This window comes from Schistocerca nitens, chromosome 1 (genome assembly GCF_023898315.1).
Source record: "Schistocerca nitens isolate TAMUIC-IGC-003100 chromosome 1, iqSchNite1.1, whole genome shotgun sequence".
NCBI classification, from domain to species: domain Eukaryota; kingdom Metazoa; phylum Arthropoda; class Insecta; order Orthoptera; family Acrididae; genus Schistocerca; species Schistocerca nitens.
In genome coordinates this window covers 219,534,195-219,551,515 of record NC_064614.1, presented here as the reverse complement: position 1 = coordinate 219,551,515, position 17,321 = coordinate 219,534,195, and the positions used below count along the sequence as shown (strand labels likewise).

General features: G+C 38.8%; 1 protein-coding gene across 1 annotated transcript in view; it reads left to right on the top strand.

Moving 5' to 3' along the window:
- LOC126246096 (prosaposin) overlaps positions 1-16,424 on the top strand; it is a 73,427-nt gene extending 57,003 nt beyond the window's left edge. Inside the window, exons 13-18 of the mRNA XM_049948369.1 lie at positions 5,876-6,065; positions 6,201-6,352; positions 6,510-6,690; positions 13,512-13,651; positions 13,844-14,038; positions 16,113-16,424. Of these exons, the coding sequence (XP_049804326.1) occupies positions 5,876-6,065; positions 6,201-6,352; positions 6,510-6,690; positions 13,512-13,651; positions 13,844-14,038; positions 16,113-16,169 (915 nt within the window). The 3' untranslated portion in view covers positions 16,170-16,424. The remainder of the gene's footprint in view (positions 1-5,875; positions 6,066-6,200; positions 6,353-6,509; positions 6,691-13,511; positions 13,652-13,843; positions 14,039-16,112) is intronic.
- The last annotated feature ends 897 nt before the right edge of the window (positions 16,425-17,321 follow it).

Below are 17,321 nucleotides of genomic sequence, written 5' to 3'. Positions count from 1 at the left end.
AGAGTGGTAGGCTCTTTTCTTGGCTTCTCTTAATCCCATGTGGGCATAGGACAGGAGTATCCAGGACAGTTTCCTCAGGTGGTGCTGGAAATTCTGTTTCAACTGTTCAGGGACAAGAGTCTCTACTACTGTAATAGAATTATGGAAGTTGTAAGCAGAGTAAAGGGATTATGTGGAAGGAGTGGAGGCTGTAGAGTTTGCTTCAAGCTTGGATTGTAAGGTTATGAAGAACCAGATAAACGAGAGTGAGGGACTGACGGAATTGGAAAACATGAAGATTCTTGTGGTAGGATTGGTGATAGCCTGAGGTAATTTTAACTGTAAGCCCATTACTTGAGATTCCATGTGCCAGACAGGTTCTTAGACAGAAATGTATGCTTAGTTTTGCTAGGGCAAAAGAGTTTCTGGAGCTGACAAAGAGCAGGGATTCTCTCTCTTAGTAACATACAGGGACACTTTCAGTTTTTGCAATATGTGTTGGTTCAGATATAATGTGTATCAAACAGGCACAAATAAAATAAGAGGGAAATAGTAATGAATTGACACAGTGTGGTCAATTACAAATACAGTAATACCTCAACTTACACTACTGTTTTATGCATATCTGGACTAATGCGCTTCATATGTTTGAGTGCCATGCACCTCTATTCCCCTGTGCTGCCAGCACAGTGTTCAGCTTATGACAGGTTCAAGTTTGTTTTGTGCAGTACTGTTTTACCCATGGAGCTGGCACTATTGATAGGTATTAACTATGTTATCCAAATGAAGCAGAACTGATTTATTTGCATAAAAATGAAAAAAGATAATTATCATCCTAGGAATCTAAACTTAATATTGTCAAAGACTTCAATGCAAAAATTAGAATTTGTGAAAAATGCAAAGGAGGTTGATGTACTGGAATAAAGTCACATAAACTATCGAAGGCAAAGAAAAAATTAATGAAGCTGAGAAAAATACTCAATCCTTGGATTCAAGTGTCATTCATAAAGTCGTGGTATTATTGCTCAGATGAGAACAATGTTGATATTATAGGCTTCAGATGAGAACAATGTTGATATTATAGGCTGATAATCAAGTTAGAGTGGGAAAAAAATTTCCTGTTGATCACAACAAAGTGTGCTTTAATGCTAAGCTGATTTTTGAGAGACTTAAAAAAGCAGCTGGGGAGGCAGCCAAAGATGAAAGTTTTAAAGCTAATAATGGTTGGTGTAACCAATTCAAAAATTGTCATAGCAGAAAGTGGAGATTCAGCAAGTGGTAGTAAAGAGACTGGGTTACTCTATCCCAAGAAAATCAAGGTGATGGTACAAGAAGGTGGCCATGCCACCCAAACCATGTTCACCATAGATAAAACTGGTCTGTTCTGGAAGAAGATGCCTTGACAGTGGTGGTTATTATAAATTAAAACCTCTCATAGTTTAGTGCTCAGAAAATCAAAGGACTGTAAAAAATAATCCAAAGCTGGGTCTACATCTATATCTAAATACATACTCTGCATGCCACCATATGTTGCATGACAAAGGGTATCCTAGGTATCCTGTGCCAGCACTAGTAATTTTCTTTCCCATTCCTCTCACAAGTAGAGTGGTGAAAAAACGACAGTCTGTATGCCTCCATATGAGTGCTAATCTCTCTGATCTTATCTTCGTGGTTCTTATGCAAAATGTACATGAGTGGAAATACAATTATTCTGCAGTCAGCATCAGATGCTGGTTCTCTAAATTTTATCAGTAGTGCTCCTCCAAAAAGAATGTCACCTTCTCTCAAGTGATTCTCATTTGAATTCCCGAAGCATCTATGTAGTGCTTGTGTGTTTGAACCTACCAGTGTGATGTCCTTAGGTTGGTTAGGTTTAAGTAGTTCTAAGTCTAGGGGACTGATGACCTCGGATGTCAAGTCCCATAGTGCTTAGAGCCATTTTTTGAAACTACCAGTGACAAATCTAGCAGCCCACTTCTGAATTGCTTCAATGTTTCCCTTTAATCAGACCTGATGCAGATACCAAACATTCAAACTGTACTCAACAATGGATCATGCTAGCATCCTATATGCAATCTCCTTTACAGATCAACCACACTTTCATAAAATTCTCCCAGTAAACCAAAGTCGACCATTCATCTGTGTTGATGTAACTACGTCAAGCAGGATCCTACTAATACTCTACTCGACCATTATGGGTGTTTTTCTCCTACTCATTTGCATTAACTACGTTTAGACCTATCTGCCATTTATTATACCACCCAGTAATTTTGTCAAAGTCATCTTGTATCCTCCTACAGTCACTCAGTAACAACACTCCCCATGCACCACAGCACGAGCAGCGTACAGCTGCAGACTGCTGCGTACCCTGTCTACCAAATTATTTACGTGTATAGAAAAAAACAGCAGTCCAGTCATGCTCCTCTGGGGTGCTCTTGATGGTACCCTCGTCTCTGAGGAACATGTTCCATTGAGGAAAACACACTGGGTTTTGTTACTTAAGAAGTCTTCAAGCCTCTCACATACCTGGTAATCTTATTATGTATGCTTGTATCTTCATTCTCATTACAACAATTTGAGAATCGAATGTTAAAGCATGCGTGACAGTTTCCATTTTTGAGGACTGGTTTGTTCTTCACATCAGGTATGAAGTCGAACATTATTGTTAGTTGAAACAAATAGCATTTAATGTGAGGCTATTAATCAACGACAAATCGGGCCAACCTTCTGTTACTCTAATTTTGACCCACGTGTAAAAGTTGTATTTTTGCCAACGAATACAACTGGCTTGTTTCAACTAATGGACCAGGGAGTCATTAAAAGTTTTAAACTGTAAAATAGAAGACGACTGCTTGCTTATGAAGCTATGAGACAAAACAATGAGCTCTCTATTAAGGACTTTTGGAAGTAATTCAAAGTTTTAGATGCTGTGCAAATTATTGGACAGTCTTGGAATGAAATTTCTCAAACTTTAAATGGCATCTGGATTCCACCCACCAATACTCAAATCCAGGGGGAATCAGCACATGATCCTAATCAAATTGGTAATGTGATTGAAGAAGTGGTTGATCTTGCCAGACAACTAAATGTGGAGATGGATGGTATGACATTAAAGAACTGCTGGGTTCCCACAATCAGGAGCTAACAATTGATGAGCTTGTAGAAATACATAAGCAAGAGCAAACCATTGAATAACCTGATTCTTTAGACCCATTTCAATCAGAAGATCACATGATGGTTGCAAATTTGACATTCATTTGAAAAAGGGTTACATATTTTAGAAAAAAAAGGGCTCCAACAAAATTCAAATTTCAGATACAAAACAGAGAATAAAATATTTGTCAGTGTGCCAAAAGCAAAATATTGCATGAGAAGAGAGAGAAATTCTTGTTGGGTGACCTTGGTTTACATTGTTGCAATACCCAATACTTTATTGTAATAATTGTTGTTTTATTTTGAACAGTTTATTAAACTTGTAAATTACATTGTTTTTAGTCTCTGGTCCCATTTGAACATAATTTGCAGGTATACAGATGCAAAATTGGACTCAGAGTTGTGCGAATTCGGCTTCACAGTTATTGCGTGGTCCCACCTATTGTGCAAGTCCATGGTATTACTGAAAAAGAAAACTATAAGTACAAAACAAATCTGAACATACAAGTAAAGAAAGTTTAAAATTGGTGTATTTTATTCTCCTGACTTTTATAAGCTTTATGTACAGTCATGTTATGGCTGGGCTACAGCTATCAAATTGTATAACTGTACTTTATCGGCAGGAGGTAAAGAAAAGATATCATTAGTCTGAAGTGCTGAATATTTAGAAGAATGGCCGAAATTGATTGGTAAGTGGCAACAGGGAGGATTTTGCAGGTACATAGTAGCTATTGCATCAGAAAAGTGAGAACATTATAGTTTTCATGGATACAGAGAGTAATGACCAGTTATCGTGACACATTGTAGATATCCTTGACAGATTTTTGTGCATGCGTGAGCAGGAGGGGAGATACTTGTACTGAATAATAATTGTCATATGCATGACAAGAAGGGCACCATTAAAGGTCACTCATTATGGACAATGTGTGCAGCAATATGGGCATTGATAGTGGACAGTATTGTCGTTGGGTTAGTTGGTATATCATAAAACCGCATACCATGTGGCTGACGTTCTATTACAGAGTTGCAACAAGCCAATAAAACCAAAGACAGGTGTGTCTTAACAGATGCCATAAAAGAAAGGACATGTGTGGCAACAGCATGACTAATGCTCCAAAGCATTGTGGACATACAGTGCCAATAGTGGTGTATGCTAGCAACAGTGGTTTATCACTATTGAAGACTTCTACCAAACCCTTCTGATAGCCAAGTCGCAAGCATGTTAAAGATAAAAACAGAGTACCAACGTCTTCATAATAGAAAGGTATCACCTTTATAAATAATAAAGTATTGTTACTGAGGTTGGAGACACATAAAGAAAATTAATCCTTTCAGGTTGATGTTCAACTGCGAATTTAATCTTGGAGTGCATTTTATTCATTTAATCTGCTCATTATTCACCCTCCAGTCTTAAGAACTGGTCACCTGCCTTTGTATGTCATGTAATTTTATCTTTATATCCAACAATGGAAAGTCCAGGATGGACTGTAACAGTATCGTACTACTCACCATATAGCGGAAATGCTGAGTAGCAGATGGGCATCTGTATATTGGGATGCATATGGAAAATATTTCTAAAAATGTCTGCAAGCAGACCATTCACAGCTGCTACTTATCCTGAGACCATTATTTTGCATATAGATCTCAAAATTTAATAAGAGTTCTGTGAAAGAGGTAACTCCAGTAACATTGCAAGTTTATAAATCAGCATGCCAGAACTTTTTGTGGCCTTCAATTTTGCGATCAAATTGTAAGTTATCAATGAAAGAAGTATTGAAATCGATAATCCTCACAGTCCTATTTCTGCATGGTACTTACAGTAAAGTTATTGAATAAGACTAATTTAGCATGATGGTTAGAGGTTCAATTTACTGTAGCATAAGTTAGTTAAAGTCCATTTTATGTATGAAATATCTGTCTTGAAGTATTCTAGTATGTAAATTTGACCTTTAGTTGAAAATAAGCAGCTCATAGCATCTCTTACTGTTCATGGTGTATTACTTTCAGAAATATTTCATAAAAATTTCCCTGTATCCAGTGTGAATTTGCTGTACTGTAACAGCAGAAAGAATTAAATTTTCTGATAGGGATTTAAAAACTGTTTTTTGTGTATTTCTATCACTGTGGAATTACTTATTTGTATACTTTTGAGTTTATACTCATTGCAGTATAAATGACACAACTCTTTCTTTAATCCTATTAGATCTACATGGAATATATAATTAATTTTTAGCCTGCTCACGATCAAACTGCATCTGTGGTCCAGATAAGATTAAAAATAGTTTTCATGGAACATTAAAAATTTTCACAGAATCATGCTTTGGCTGTTGGTTACATATGTGACCCGTATGAGAAGTAGTTAGTGGCAGTTCTAAAGTTGATGAATAACTCATAATGCTCTTTCTGTTTGTAGGTTCAAATATCTCTTCAGTCTTCCTTAAACCAGCTGTGATGGTTGTAAGCATAAGATTGTAAAGCAAATTGAAATGGAGATAGATAAATATAAACTCTTAATATATTTTCTAATTCTCGGAATTTATGCACATAAAACGTATTATATTACTGTCACACTAATTTTCCAATGAAAACACAATCTTCGTAGAGCCATTGGTCACTTCAAATTTTCTGCTCGTATGATCAGACTAGTGCTTCTCCTGTTGTCTTCTCCCTGTAAAGTTTATGTAGAGATTTTTATTGCCAGTATGTCATTACAGACTTAAGGATTAAGCTTTTTTCTTTCCAGGCAAGCATTAAGCGTGCTTTGGATGGTTTGTGCACTAAACTTGCCAAGTCATTGGCTGCAGAGTGTGAAAAATTTGTTGAAGAGTATTCTGATCAATTGGTGGATATGTTAGTGGCTGATTTTACACCACAGGAAGTTTGTGCTTATTTGAAGCTGTGTGATGCTTCACCAAAGCCAGTGATTGATACTTGTAAGTTATTATTGCCCAGTAGTGAATTATTAATATTTCTTTGTTGTGTTACACATGTTGCTACATCTAAAACTTCATGCTATGTGTACTAAGATATTTAATTATAATAATTGCAAAAATTGACATTAATTTCAGTGTCAAATGAGATTCCATCAGCCAGTCAACATCATTTAATGCCACAGGACATAATCCATAGTGAAATTCAAAAGTATCGTGGTGAAGCTTGTGTGATCTGTGAATTTGTCCTAACGAAGATACAAGAGCAATTGAAGGATAAGCCAACGGAGGTTGTATTTATTTGAATCATTATTTCTTTCATGTATGGTATCAATCTTTTAAGAATTGATTGCTTGTGTTGTTTTTTACTAATTATCCAGAAAATATAAAAGATGACAGATTCACATTTCAAAATCTAATCAGTTGCCTCTTGTCTCGTTTTTTCAGGATGAGATAAAGGCAATAGTTCACGATATCTGTAACTATATGCCAAGAACAGTAGCAAAAGAATGCAATGATTTTGTTAATCAGTATGCTGATCTAGTAATTACATTGTTGTCAGAAACTATGGATCCTCAAGCAGTTTGCACTGCAATTAAACTCTGCAGCTCAAAAAGTTTACTAAAAGGTAATAAAATTCAGAAGCTTGTAACAATGTTTTGGTCTTTGTGGCTAGTAGAAAAATGCCTGCTGATCTGTTGCCATGAATGTTCTACATTCTGGCACTAGTGTCTTACATGTAAAAGTGATATCTGCATGCAGTTACTTTTATTGATCGTGGAGTCAGTGTGTACAGTTTTCGTGTAACCACCTGATGAATTATTGTACTGGTTTTTGCATACACCTTTTCATTCTCACAAATAATGTTTTAGATTTGATTTGTATTTTTTGATTTTCTCATTTGACATCAAAGAGGCTGCTAAGGTTTGAATTTGTTGTCATGCCTCCAAGATCTGGTTTCAAAATGTGTGGAAAAATTTTGAAATATTTTCTGCCAGAAAAAAAGGAGTTCTCTAATAACTCTAAATCAGTTACAGAAGGTTGTATGACCAGTAAAGAGATATATGATCATTGACAGATAACAGTCAGATTGGTTTACCATAAAATGACAGATAACATGCAGATTAGAAACATGCCTCCCATGATATTATCTAAAACAAAACTGGTTTTTGTGATGATTAAAGAATGGCACAGTAAGTAGAAATGTTCCACTTGCAACTGATGTCGTTTGGAAGCTGTCTGCAATAGGCTTACCACCTGGGCCACATACCACTACCCAACATCAGAAGCCAGCTAAGCCATCCCCGCAACCGAGGCAACAAGTCAGTAAAGAAAAAAATCCTTTGAAAAGTAATTCTAAGTCCAAGAAAGTGGTAGTTAAACCTTTGGATAGGCGAGCTCTCCCTTTCTGATGGGGTACTATGCTCTTGAGGATATAGACTTCCAGTTGGAGGAACCAGAGAGCAAGGAACCGGCTGACATTCCTCTTGACCTCCCCAGTAAATCACTGCCTCCAAGAGCGAAAGAAAACAACAACCATCGCTAACCTATAGCTTCCACAGGGACTTCAGTGTTGCATTGGGATTTGAATGGATATTGCTGACATTTGGAAGAATTGCAGCTACTGGTCCAGGAGAAACCTTTCTGCATCTGCTTACAAGAAACCCATCTTAGTCACCAACATACCTTTATTAAGGGGCTGCCATGCATACAGGAAGGATAATACCACTGGAGACAGGGCTTCAGGTGGAGTAGCTATTTTTCTTGATGACAGATGCAACTCCTCTCCTGTCCCTCTTACCGCGACCATACAAGCAATTGCTGTGAAAGTTCTTGCACCCTATAATTTTCAGTGTGTTGATTGTACATGCCGCCTGGTGATGCTTTGGATGTAGACGCACTGGCAAAACTCTTATGGGCACTCCCACACCCATTCCTCCGTGTGGGGGACTTCAATGCCCACAATGTGCTGTGGGGCTCGGCTACCACTTGCTCCACAGTCTGATGATTGAGCAACTCTTCCATTCTGACAAGGGAACCTCCCCATCGCACCCCCCTCAGATTTAGTTATAAGTTGGCACAGTGGATAGGCCTTGAAAAACTGAACACAGATCAATCGAGAAAACAGGAAGAAGTTGTGTGAACTATGAAAAAAATAAGCAAAATATACAAACTGAGTAGTCCATGCGCAACACAGGCAACATTAAGGATAGTGTGAGCACAGGAGCGCCGTGGTTAGCGTGAGCTGCTGCGGAACGAGGGTTCCTTGGTTCAAGTCTTCCCTTGCGTGAAAAGTTTAATTTTTTATTTTCAGACAATTATTATCTGTTCGTCTGTCCGTCCGATGCGAGGTAACTGCAACGTAGTATGGGGACGCTACACCTAAACAAACATCGAAACAAAACATACGTTTTGACAGAGCACAGGGAAAACTGTGAAACTGTTGCATTCATTTGTTGCAGTTTGTGTGACAAACTCTTATGTTTTCATCACTGTTTTGGGAGCGATTATCACATCCACAAGTAAACCTAAATCGGGCAAGGTAGAAGAATCTTTTAACCCACTCACAAAGTGTACAAGTTAGGTGGGTCCACAACATATTCCTGTCATGTGACGCACATGCCGTCACCAGTGTCATATATCAGACGTGTTTTCCTGTAGAGGAATCGGTTGACCTATGACCTTGCGATCAAATGTTTTCGGTTCCCATTGGAGAGGCACGTCCTTTCGTCTACTAATTGCACGGTTTGCGGTGTGGTCGCAAAACACACACACTAAACTTATTACAGTGAACAGAGACGTCAATGAACGAACGGGAAGATCATAACTTTGCGAAAAGAAACTTTTCACTCGAGGGAAGACTTGAACCAAGGACCTCTCGTTTCGCAGCTGCTCACGCTAACCACGGGACAACGGTACTCCTGAGCTCACAATGTCCTTGATGTTGCTTATCTTGCGCATGGACTACTCAGTTTGTATATTTTGCTTATTTTCTTCATAGTTCCACACAACTTCTTCCTGTTTTCTCGATTGCTCTTTGTTCAGTTTTTCAAGGCCTATCCTCTGTACCAACTTATAACTAAACCTGTGGGGGGTGTGATGGGGAGGTTCCCATCTGAGAATATCTGCCTTCTGAATGCAGGTCAGATAACTCACTTTTCCACAGCTACAGGGTCTTTTTCAGCCATTGGCCTTTGTTTTTGTTCCCCAGCTATTGCAGACTCAGTTCAGTGGAAAGTGGCTACTGACTTCCCTTCTACTGACCACTTCCCATTGTGGATCCGTCTGCCGACTTGGACAGTGGCCTACAGAAGACAAGCCAGACGCATGATACAAAGGGCAAATTGGTTACAGTACAGTTGACAGGCTATTTTTGAGTGAAAGGATTGTGCACAGGAGGCAGTGGCCCATATCACTGAGATCCAAAGGGCTGCCACAGAGACCATCCCCAGGTCTAGTAACCATCCTAGACGACGGCCTGTACCTTGATGGAATGATGAGTGTCGATTGGCAAGCAGGGCCAGACGAACAGCTCTGCTTAACTTCAAACACAGTCCAACTACAGACAATCTTCAGGTCTGTGAGAGCTCATGTGGAGTGAGTGATCAGAGGACAGAAGAGGGCTTCCTGGAGGGAATTCACGACTTCCATTAATTGGTCCAGTTCCACTGCGCAAGTTTGGGAATCAATAAAATGGATTTCAGGCAAGGGTAGTACACGTCCCATTATGATCTTGTCAAATAATGGGGTCTTGGTGGACATGCCAGAATACATGGCTCACGTTTTAGCTGAATATTTCTTTACTGTTACTACATCTTACAGACGAGCTCGCTGTGCAGGTATCCGAAGGATTGCAGAGATGAAGAAGCTCATTTCTTCTCGCATAATGAGGAAGTCTAAAACCTTCCATTCTCCATGTGGGAAGTGGAATAGGCTTTTTTTGCAGCCAGAGACACTGCTCCAAGACCTGATGAGATCCATTATGCCGTGCTTCGTCATTTGTGCCCTGAAGTGAAAGGACTGCTCCTCTTGTTTCAGTCAGATATGGTTTGATGGACAGTACCCCACGACTTAGGAGGAGGCAATATTAATTTCATTCTGGAAACCAGGCAAGGACTGTAGCCCCCGCCCCCCCTCCCCCTCCCCCCACCAACAGTTATCGGAGTATCGTCCGTACCAGTTGTATAGATAAGACTCTGGAATATATTGTCAACCGCCACCTTGTCTGGCTGCTAGAGTCCAGAGGTCACCTTTCCACCCTTGGCAACTTAATTCTACTGGAGACAGCAATACAGGAGTCCTTATGCCGAAACCATTTCGTTTGTGTGTTTTTTGACCTCGAAAAAGCATGTGACACTAATTGGAGGAACAACATTCTTCACCAACTTCATGAATGGGGACTAAGTGGACTCCTGCCACTTCTGATGGAGTCCGTTCTCGAGGACCGGCATTTTCATTATCGCGTTGATGATGCCATATCTGATTGCTGTGTTCAGGAGAATGGGATGCCCCAGGGCAGTGTCCTCAGTGTCACATTGTTTGCCATTGCTAAATGGCATTTCCTCCACAGTCAGGAGCCCTGTCAAATGCTCTTTGTGTGTTGATGGCTTTGCAATCTCCTACTCGGTGTCAATTTCAACTGTGCTTGTCCGAGTTTTGACCAACCAGTGCTCACAATGGGGGACAATATTTTACAGTTTTCAAGATACTGTGTACTTTTTGGGTTTATTATTTGACTCTAAATTAACTTGTCTTCCACACCTGAAATATCTAGGAACAAAGGGCTTCCAGTCACTGATTATTTAGAAATGCCTTGGCAGACAGGTCCAGCCTCCTGCAGTTTTATAGGGCATTTGTTTGATCACACTTTGATTACAGCAGCATGGTCTACAGATCGGGCCCGCCCTTCCTATCTCTGGATGTTAGATGCTGTCCACTATGAGGGCATTCTGATATCGACTGGAGCCTTTCAGACCAGCCCAGTTCAGAGCCTGAGTGCAGAGGCTGGTGAACCACCACTCTGGATTTGGCAACGTAGCCTTTTGGCTCAACAGGCACTGAAAATCCCAGCGTCACCTCAGTCATTGACATTTAGTTCAGTGGTCCAACCCACCTTTGAACAACTGTTCCGGAATCGGCCCCAAGTGACGAAGCCATTTGGTATACATGCTACAGACTGTCTCAAGGATCTGGGTATCTCTGGCATCAAAATACACACCCAGGAATGGAACACACTGCTGCCTTGGCGTCTTCTTAGGCCCAAAGTGATTTTAAGCTTGACATAGTACAAGATGATTTGTACTCCAGATTTTGTTTTTACTACTTTGTTTTTGTCTGTTTTAAGTACGTACCACAGTTTTATCATTATTTATACAGATGGATCCCAGCAGGACAATGCTCTCAGTAGTCTTGCCATTTTCCCTAATAGGGTTTTTAAAGTGTCTTCCAGAACAATTTACAAATTTTGATTCAGAGTTAAGTCATTCTGATGGCACTGGAGAGGGTTCACAGACACCACCATACAAAGTTTGTCTGTTCTCTCTTAGTGCACTGCAAGCACTTCACCAAATGCATCCAGTAGACCCACCGATTCAGCTCATCCATGACTCCTTACGGTGGCAAGGAGGTGATCTTTTTCTGGGTACCTGGCCAAATTGGGATACAGGGAAACGACATGGCAGACAAAACTGCCAAGGGAGCATGTTGTGATAGTGCTGTCCATCAATGTCCCATCCGGTTGCACGCCATCATCTCATTTTCTGACAGATGCATCATGCCTCAGTGGGAGACTGAATAGTTGCAGGCAATTGACAGACAACAAGTTGCGGTCACTCAAATCGACCACAAAGGCTTGGTAGACTTCATGTCAGCCTCACTGCTGGAAGGAGGTTTTGCTTACCAGACAGCACATCAGGCATAGCCCTTTCATTCATGGCTTCCTGCTCCAGCAGGAGGACCCACCACTCGGGGAAGTTTGTGGTGTACGCTTTCAGTTCAGCATATTTTGGCTACATGTCTCCTGTATACTGATATTAGGGGCAGCCCTCAGTCTCACTGGGGATTTACTCAGCATCCTCACAGATACTGATATCAGTGTTACAAGAGTGGTGAAATTTTGTGAACTGTCAGGCCTCATCCCTAGATTGTGGGGAAGGGCAGCAGACTTAATACATTATAAACTGCTCCACATGTGGGGACAGCCTTCGTCTCCACCCATGAGATTTGCGTGCTGACTTTTCATCAGGGTGCTGATGACCAGGATGTAGAGTGCCCCCTCAACCCAAACCGTCATTCGTCATCATCATCAATGAAGTTGAAGCATGAATATTCTTAGGAAAAATAATAAAACTTAACACACAGTGCAGGTTTCACCAGATGAAGTTACACAGTTCTTAAGATGATGAGCTCTCATTCAGTGGAATTAGGGGTCGAAATACCCATCGGCCATCCAGATTTTATCTGTTGGTTCATTATGGACAGTGGACATCGGCTGGTCAAGTAATTTTCAAAGTCAGTGAAATTCACCAGTAGCCATGTAACTTAACATGTTGTTTTATTTTGAAGGTTACCAGTTCCAGCATTTCATTATGCCATCATCAGGCCCCATATGCACCTCTCCAAATGAACAAAAATGTGATACACAGCCATTTATTGCTGAATGTCATGAATTCAATCACTTCACTAGTGCTTCAGTTGCCTTGAAGTATTCGAATGAAGCACTAGTGAAATAATTTAATTCATGACATTCAGTGATTTATGGCCATATATCACATTTTCGTTCTTTGGAGAGGTGCATATGAGGCCTGATGGCGTAATGAAATACTGAAACTGGTAGCCTTCAAAGTAAAATAAAATAACGTCTTAAGTTACAAGACTGTTGGTTAATATAATTGACATTGACAGTCCAGATTTAAGTTTCCATGGTTTCACTAAATTAGCTTAGGTGAGTACTGCAGTAGTTGTTTTGAAATATGATGTGCAGATTTCCTTTTCCATCCTTGTTGAGTCTCACATGATGGTGACCTAGTCATTATATTCAGGTTGAGCCTGTATTTTTCCTTAGTGAACATATGTCAGGTGTGTTTTGATCATTTGACTTTAGTGCTATTGAACATATTTGCAAATAGGTTACCACCTCTTAGACTATTTATAAGTGGAAATAGCTCTTCTCTGAATGACCGAATCTCAAGTCATTCTCTCTCTCTCTCTCTCTCTCTCTCTCTCTCTCTCTCTCTCACACACACACACACACACACACACACACACACACACACACACACACACAGTCATTTTGTAAAACCACTTTTTATTTAGCCTTTCCTTCTATCTCACACTCTGCTGTATAAAGCACTTTTGCTATCAGTTTCTGAAGGAACCAGAAATTTAATCATGTTAAAATTTTTGGCCTAATCTCTCACTTAGTCTCTATTTGCATCTTGCATGTTACAGACACAGTGACTGACTGTGCTGTATGCGATGCAGCTCTAGGTGAACTTGAGAAACTTACTGCGGGACCATATGCTCAACGGAATGTTTCTGGATTTATAAAGAAAATTTGTGATTCAGTACCAGAAAACTACATGGAAAAGGTTGGCATTTTTTTTCTCCAGTTTTTTGTTAGCACTAAGCATTTAAGTTTTAACATTAACCTTAATAACATTGCCATTGCTTATTTGACTGTTTTCTAACAGTGAATAATATTTATCTGTAAAGTAACAAACTTGAACATGCTTTGTTATTAATATTGACATCACCACCTCATATATCAAATTTGTTTACAGTGCAACCAGTTAGTAAGAATTTATGGTCAAAGTATTGTCAACCTGAGTGAACAGAACAAGGAGTTTCATGAAATTTGTGAAATGATTGGTAAATGTCCAAGGGACAGACAAGTTACTCACCTGCTGGGTGGAGAAAGATGCACATGGGGCCCAAGCTACTGGTGCCAGTCAGAAGAGCATGCAACAGCTTGTGGGGTGAGTTTTAAACTGTGTAGCACAATGCACTTTGTACCATTGTACAGTAGTCACCAGCACGCACTTTAGCTTACCTTGTATCTTTTTTATAAAATTGTAAATGAATGTAATTGTAAATAAATGTCTCATATTTTAATCTCAATCTTCTGTTTGGAATGGGAAAAAGTGCTCTCTAAGTGATACATGAATTTGTACTGATACCGTGGATAAGAATGCAAATATGTAGTCCTGAAGGTTAATTTTTTTATGTTCTGGTGTTTCACCAACGTAACACTCATCTAGAAGCTTTTAGGTGGTTACAGGAAATTTATAGCTCCATTGTTGCTTATGAGGCAGTGTTGCAAAATTTTAAGTGTAAATGTGCTAAGGGCAGTATGAACTGAAGGATAGATATCATGATTAATACTGTAATAGTGAAGAATAAAGGAGGCTGAGTCCTAATTTACCTCTATGTATGCACATTCCATAAAAGATATGTGTGGTGCTCCATCTTTTAAAGTAGCCAAACTGATGGGCAAATTATAAACTGTCATGATACTACTTCAATCTACCCTTGGTCATTGGGAGGTAAAAGTGGTAGAGTTCATTTTTCATGTTAACATCTCCCTCCTCCTGCCCCCCTCTCCCAAGAGTATTGCAGCAACTATTGAATTAAACCTAGTCTGTAATTATAATGCAATTGGATAGATAAAGAATCTACTCACACCTGACCTGGGGTTCTTGGTGACTTTTCCATACTCTATCCCTTTTCTTGGACCTCTCCAGTCCTTTTCATTCACCCCTCTTTCTTCCCCTTCAACCATTCTGTCTGGAGGAGGAGCCACTGTCTCCAAAAGCTTGCATAAATAAAACCTTTCTTTCTATATGCATATTCTACTGCCACCACTTTCTGAGTAGATTATTTATCTATCCAATTAAAATATATTGTCAAATACTGATTATTTTCATTGTTACAATCTATAATTAGACCACACAGTAGCATAAATTACAGATTTCAGAACTAAAGATTCAGAAAAGTTGCAAGTATTAGGGACTTTATATAGTGATAAAAATTTTGTTAGCAGGAAAATATTTGGTATTGTTATATGAAATTTTCCATGGTTCAAGTCGACAAATTTGGAAACAAATTAAGATTATCATTTGAAAGAAATATAACCTTCTGTCTGCATAAAAACATCAAACTTCTATCAAAATATGTATTCCACAGGAGTAAGACTGTGAAAGAGACTTCCCCATTTAGATTTAACTTTGTAGTTGAGAATCAGTGATTCTATGCTTCTTGTATCAGTCTTATAATCATTACCTTATATTAAAAACAGTTGTTTTGAGTTTAGAATAAATTTGAATAAGGGATCTTATGGATTTCAGTACTCTGCCTTGGAATCCACTTTAAAAATTTTTGGAGGTGATCAAGCATGCCATAACTGATTCAGTATGCAGTAAACATGATTTTTGCAACTCTTTCATCAACACTTGATATAATTACATAGAATGATGAGCAACAGGATATGTGTGTTTTGCCTGATATAAACTTGTCAATCTATGTACACAGCACCTAGTATATGTTTGTTAGTATCACACCTCTGGGTAAAAAAATCTTACCACAGAATGTTAGTGGTCTGGCTTATCAAGAACATCCTCCCAGAAACAGTTCGAAAGAGTATTATTGGTTAACAGTTTGAATAAGGGAAAGAAAATGTTAATATGCAGTATGTACTGTAAAGCATTAATTTCAAATTTAAACAGTTGTTCACCAGAGATGGCAGTTGCACACTATAAGTTTGTTTTGTAATAGCAAAGAGATTCAAGAACTAATTCAATGCAATATGTGAAAAAATATCTCTAAAATGATTAGACTATTAAAAGTAATGAGTGTGAGGGCCATTTTTAAATAAAGTATCATCTCCATAAAAAAACTTAAGAATAAAATAATGTAATTGACATGTTAATTTTGAATGTTCATGAATTTCATCTAAAGAAAATTGTTTTGAAAATTTAGAACATATTTCATGGTTTTATTTTCTGTTCTAATTTTTTAGTACTAAATGATTAATGATTATTTGTTCTGTTTCAGGCCAAGTTACATTGCCAAGAAAATGTGTGGAATAGTGACACCCCTGTTACAAACTAGAGATACCTTTTATGTGATTAAAGGTTTAAAGTTTCCTAATTAAAAGTTTTTAGTGAATAACTATGTTCAATGAATGTAATAGAAGTAAAATGACAAATAAGACTTAATTTTCCAGCCTGTGTAGTAACCATGACATATTGTCATGTTGTCACATCTGTACCATTTCCAGTCATTTGTAAACTGTAAGATGTTTTAATATTGTTGATTTCTGTTGAAATGTAAAATTAACTCAATAAATTCAAACTTCCTATTCTATCGGTTGTGAGCACTGTTACTTTGTGGTACTACCCTTTCATCCTCAGTTTCCAGTCACCTGATCTTTCAGAGCATAAGTATAAAGACTTGTCTACTTTCTTATTTGTAACTGAGCAGGTATTTTGTCATCAGCAGTACTTTTTACTGCAAGTAAGGGATTGGAAAGCTATAAAAGCTAGACAGTGCCTCTTTTACTATGTATTACTGACAAATGCTGCCATTATGCCTACCACTGGGATAAATGCTAGTTTTTGGCTTTCCCACATATGCAACGTATATGCTGTGTAGCATATTTTATAAATGTGTGGTTTAAGTATAGGAACCTTACCAGCAAAATGTATGTGCAATTTTTATTTTTCACAGGACCATTAAAAATCACAATTAGGTTTAAGGGTGAGGCAACGAAGATTGATGGTTCAAACCCGCATCCGGCCATCCAAATTTAGGTTTTCTGTAATTTACCCTAATCTCTTCAGGCAAATGCTGGGATGGTTCCTTTGAAAGGGCACGGCTGATTTCCTTTCCCATCCTTCCCTAATCAAAGCTTCCACTCCTTCTCTGACCTCACTGTCAATGGGATGGTAAACACTAATCACCACCTCCTCCTCCTCCTCCTCCTCCTCCTCCTCCTCAAAGGTTGACCATCTGACATACAACCAGTTGCTGTTTTCACCATGTTGTAGTAGACAATGTGGTGAATTTTGTGATGGAAGTGAGTAATGTCTTTTAGCTGCTGAACTAAAACACGTCTTCGCGTAACTTTAGAATGTCTTGTGACATTGGAAAGTGTTTCCTGAGAAGATTTACACGTATTGTATGAGATACATGATCAAATAGCACCTAGGTAAGGGCTGCAAATCACTGTCCTGCCATCAATCAAACAGGTCCCACAAACAT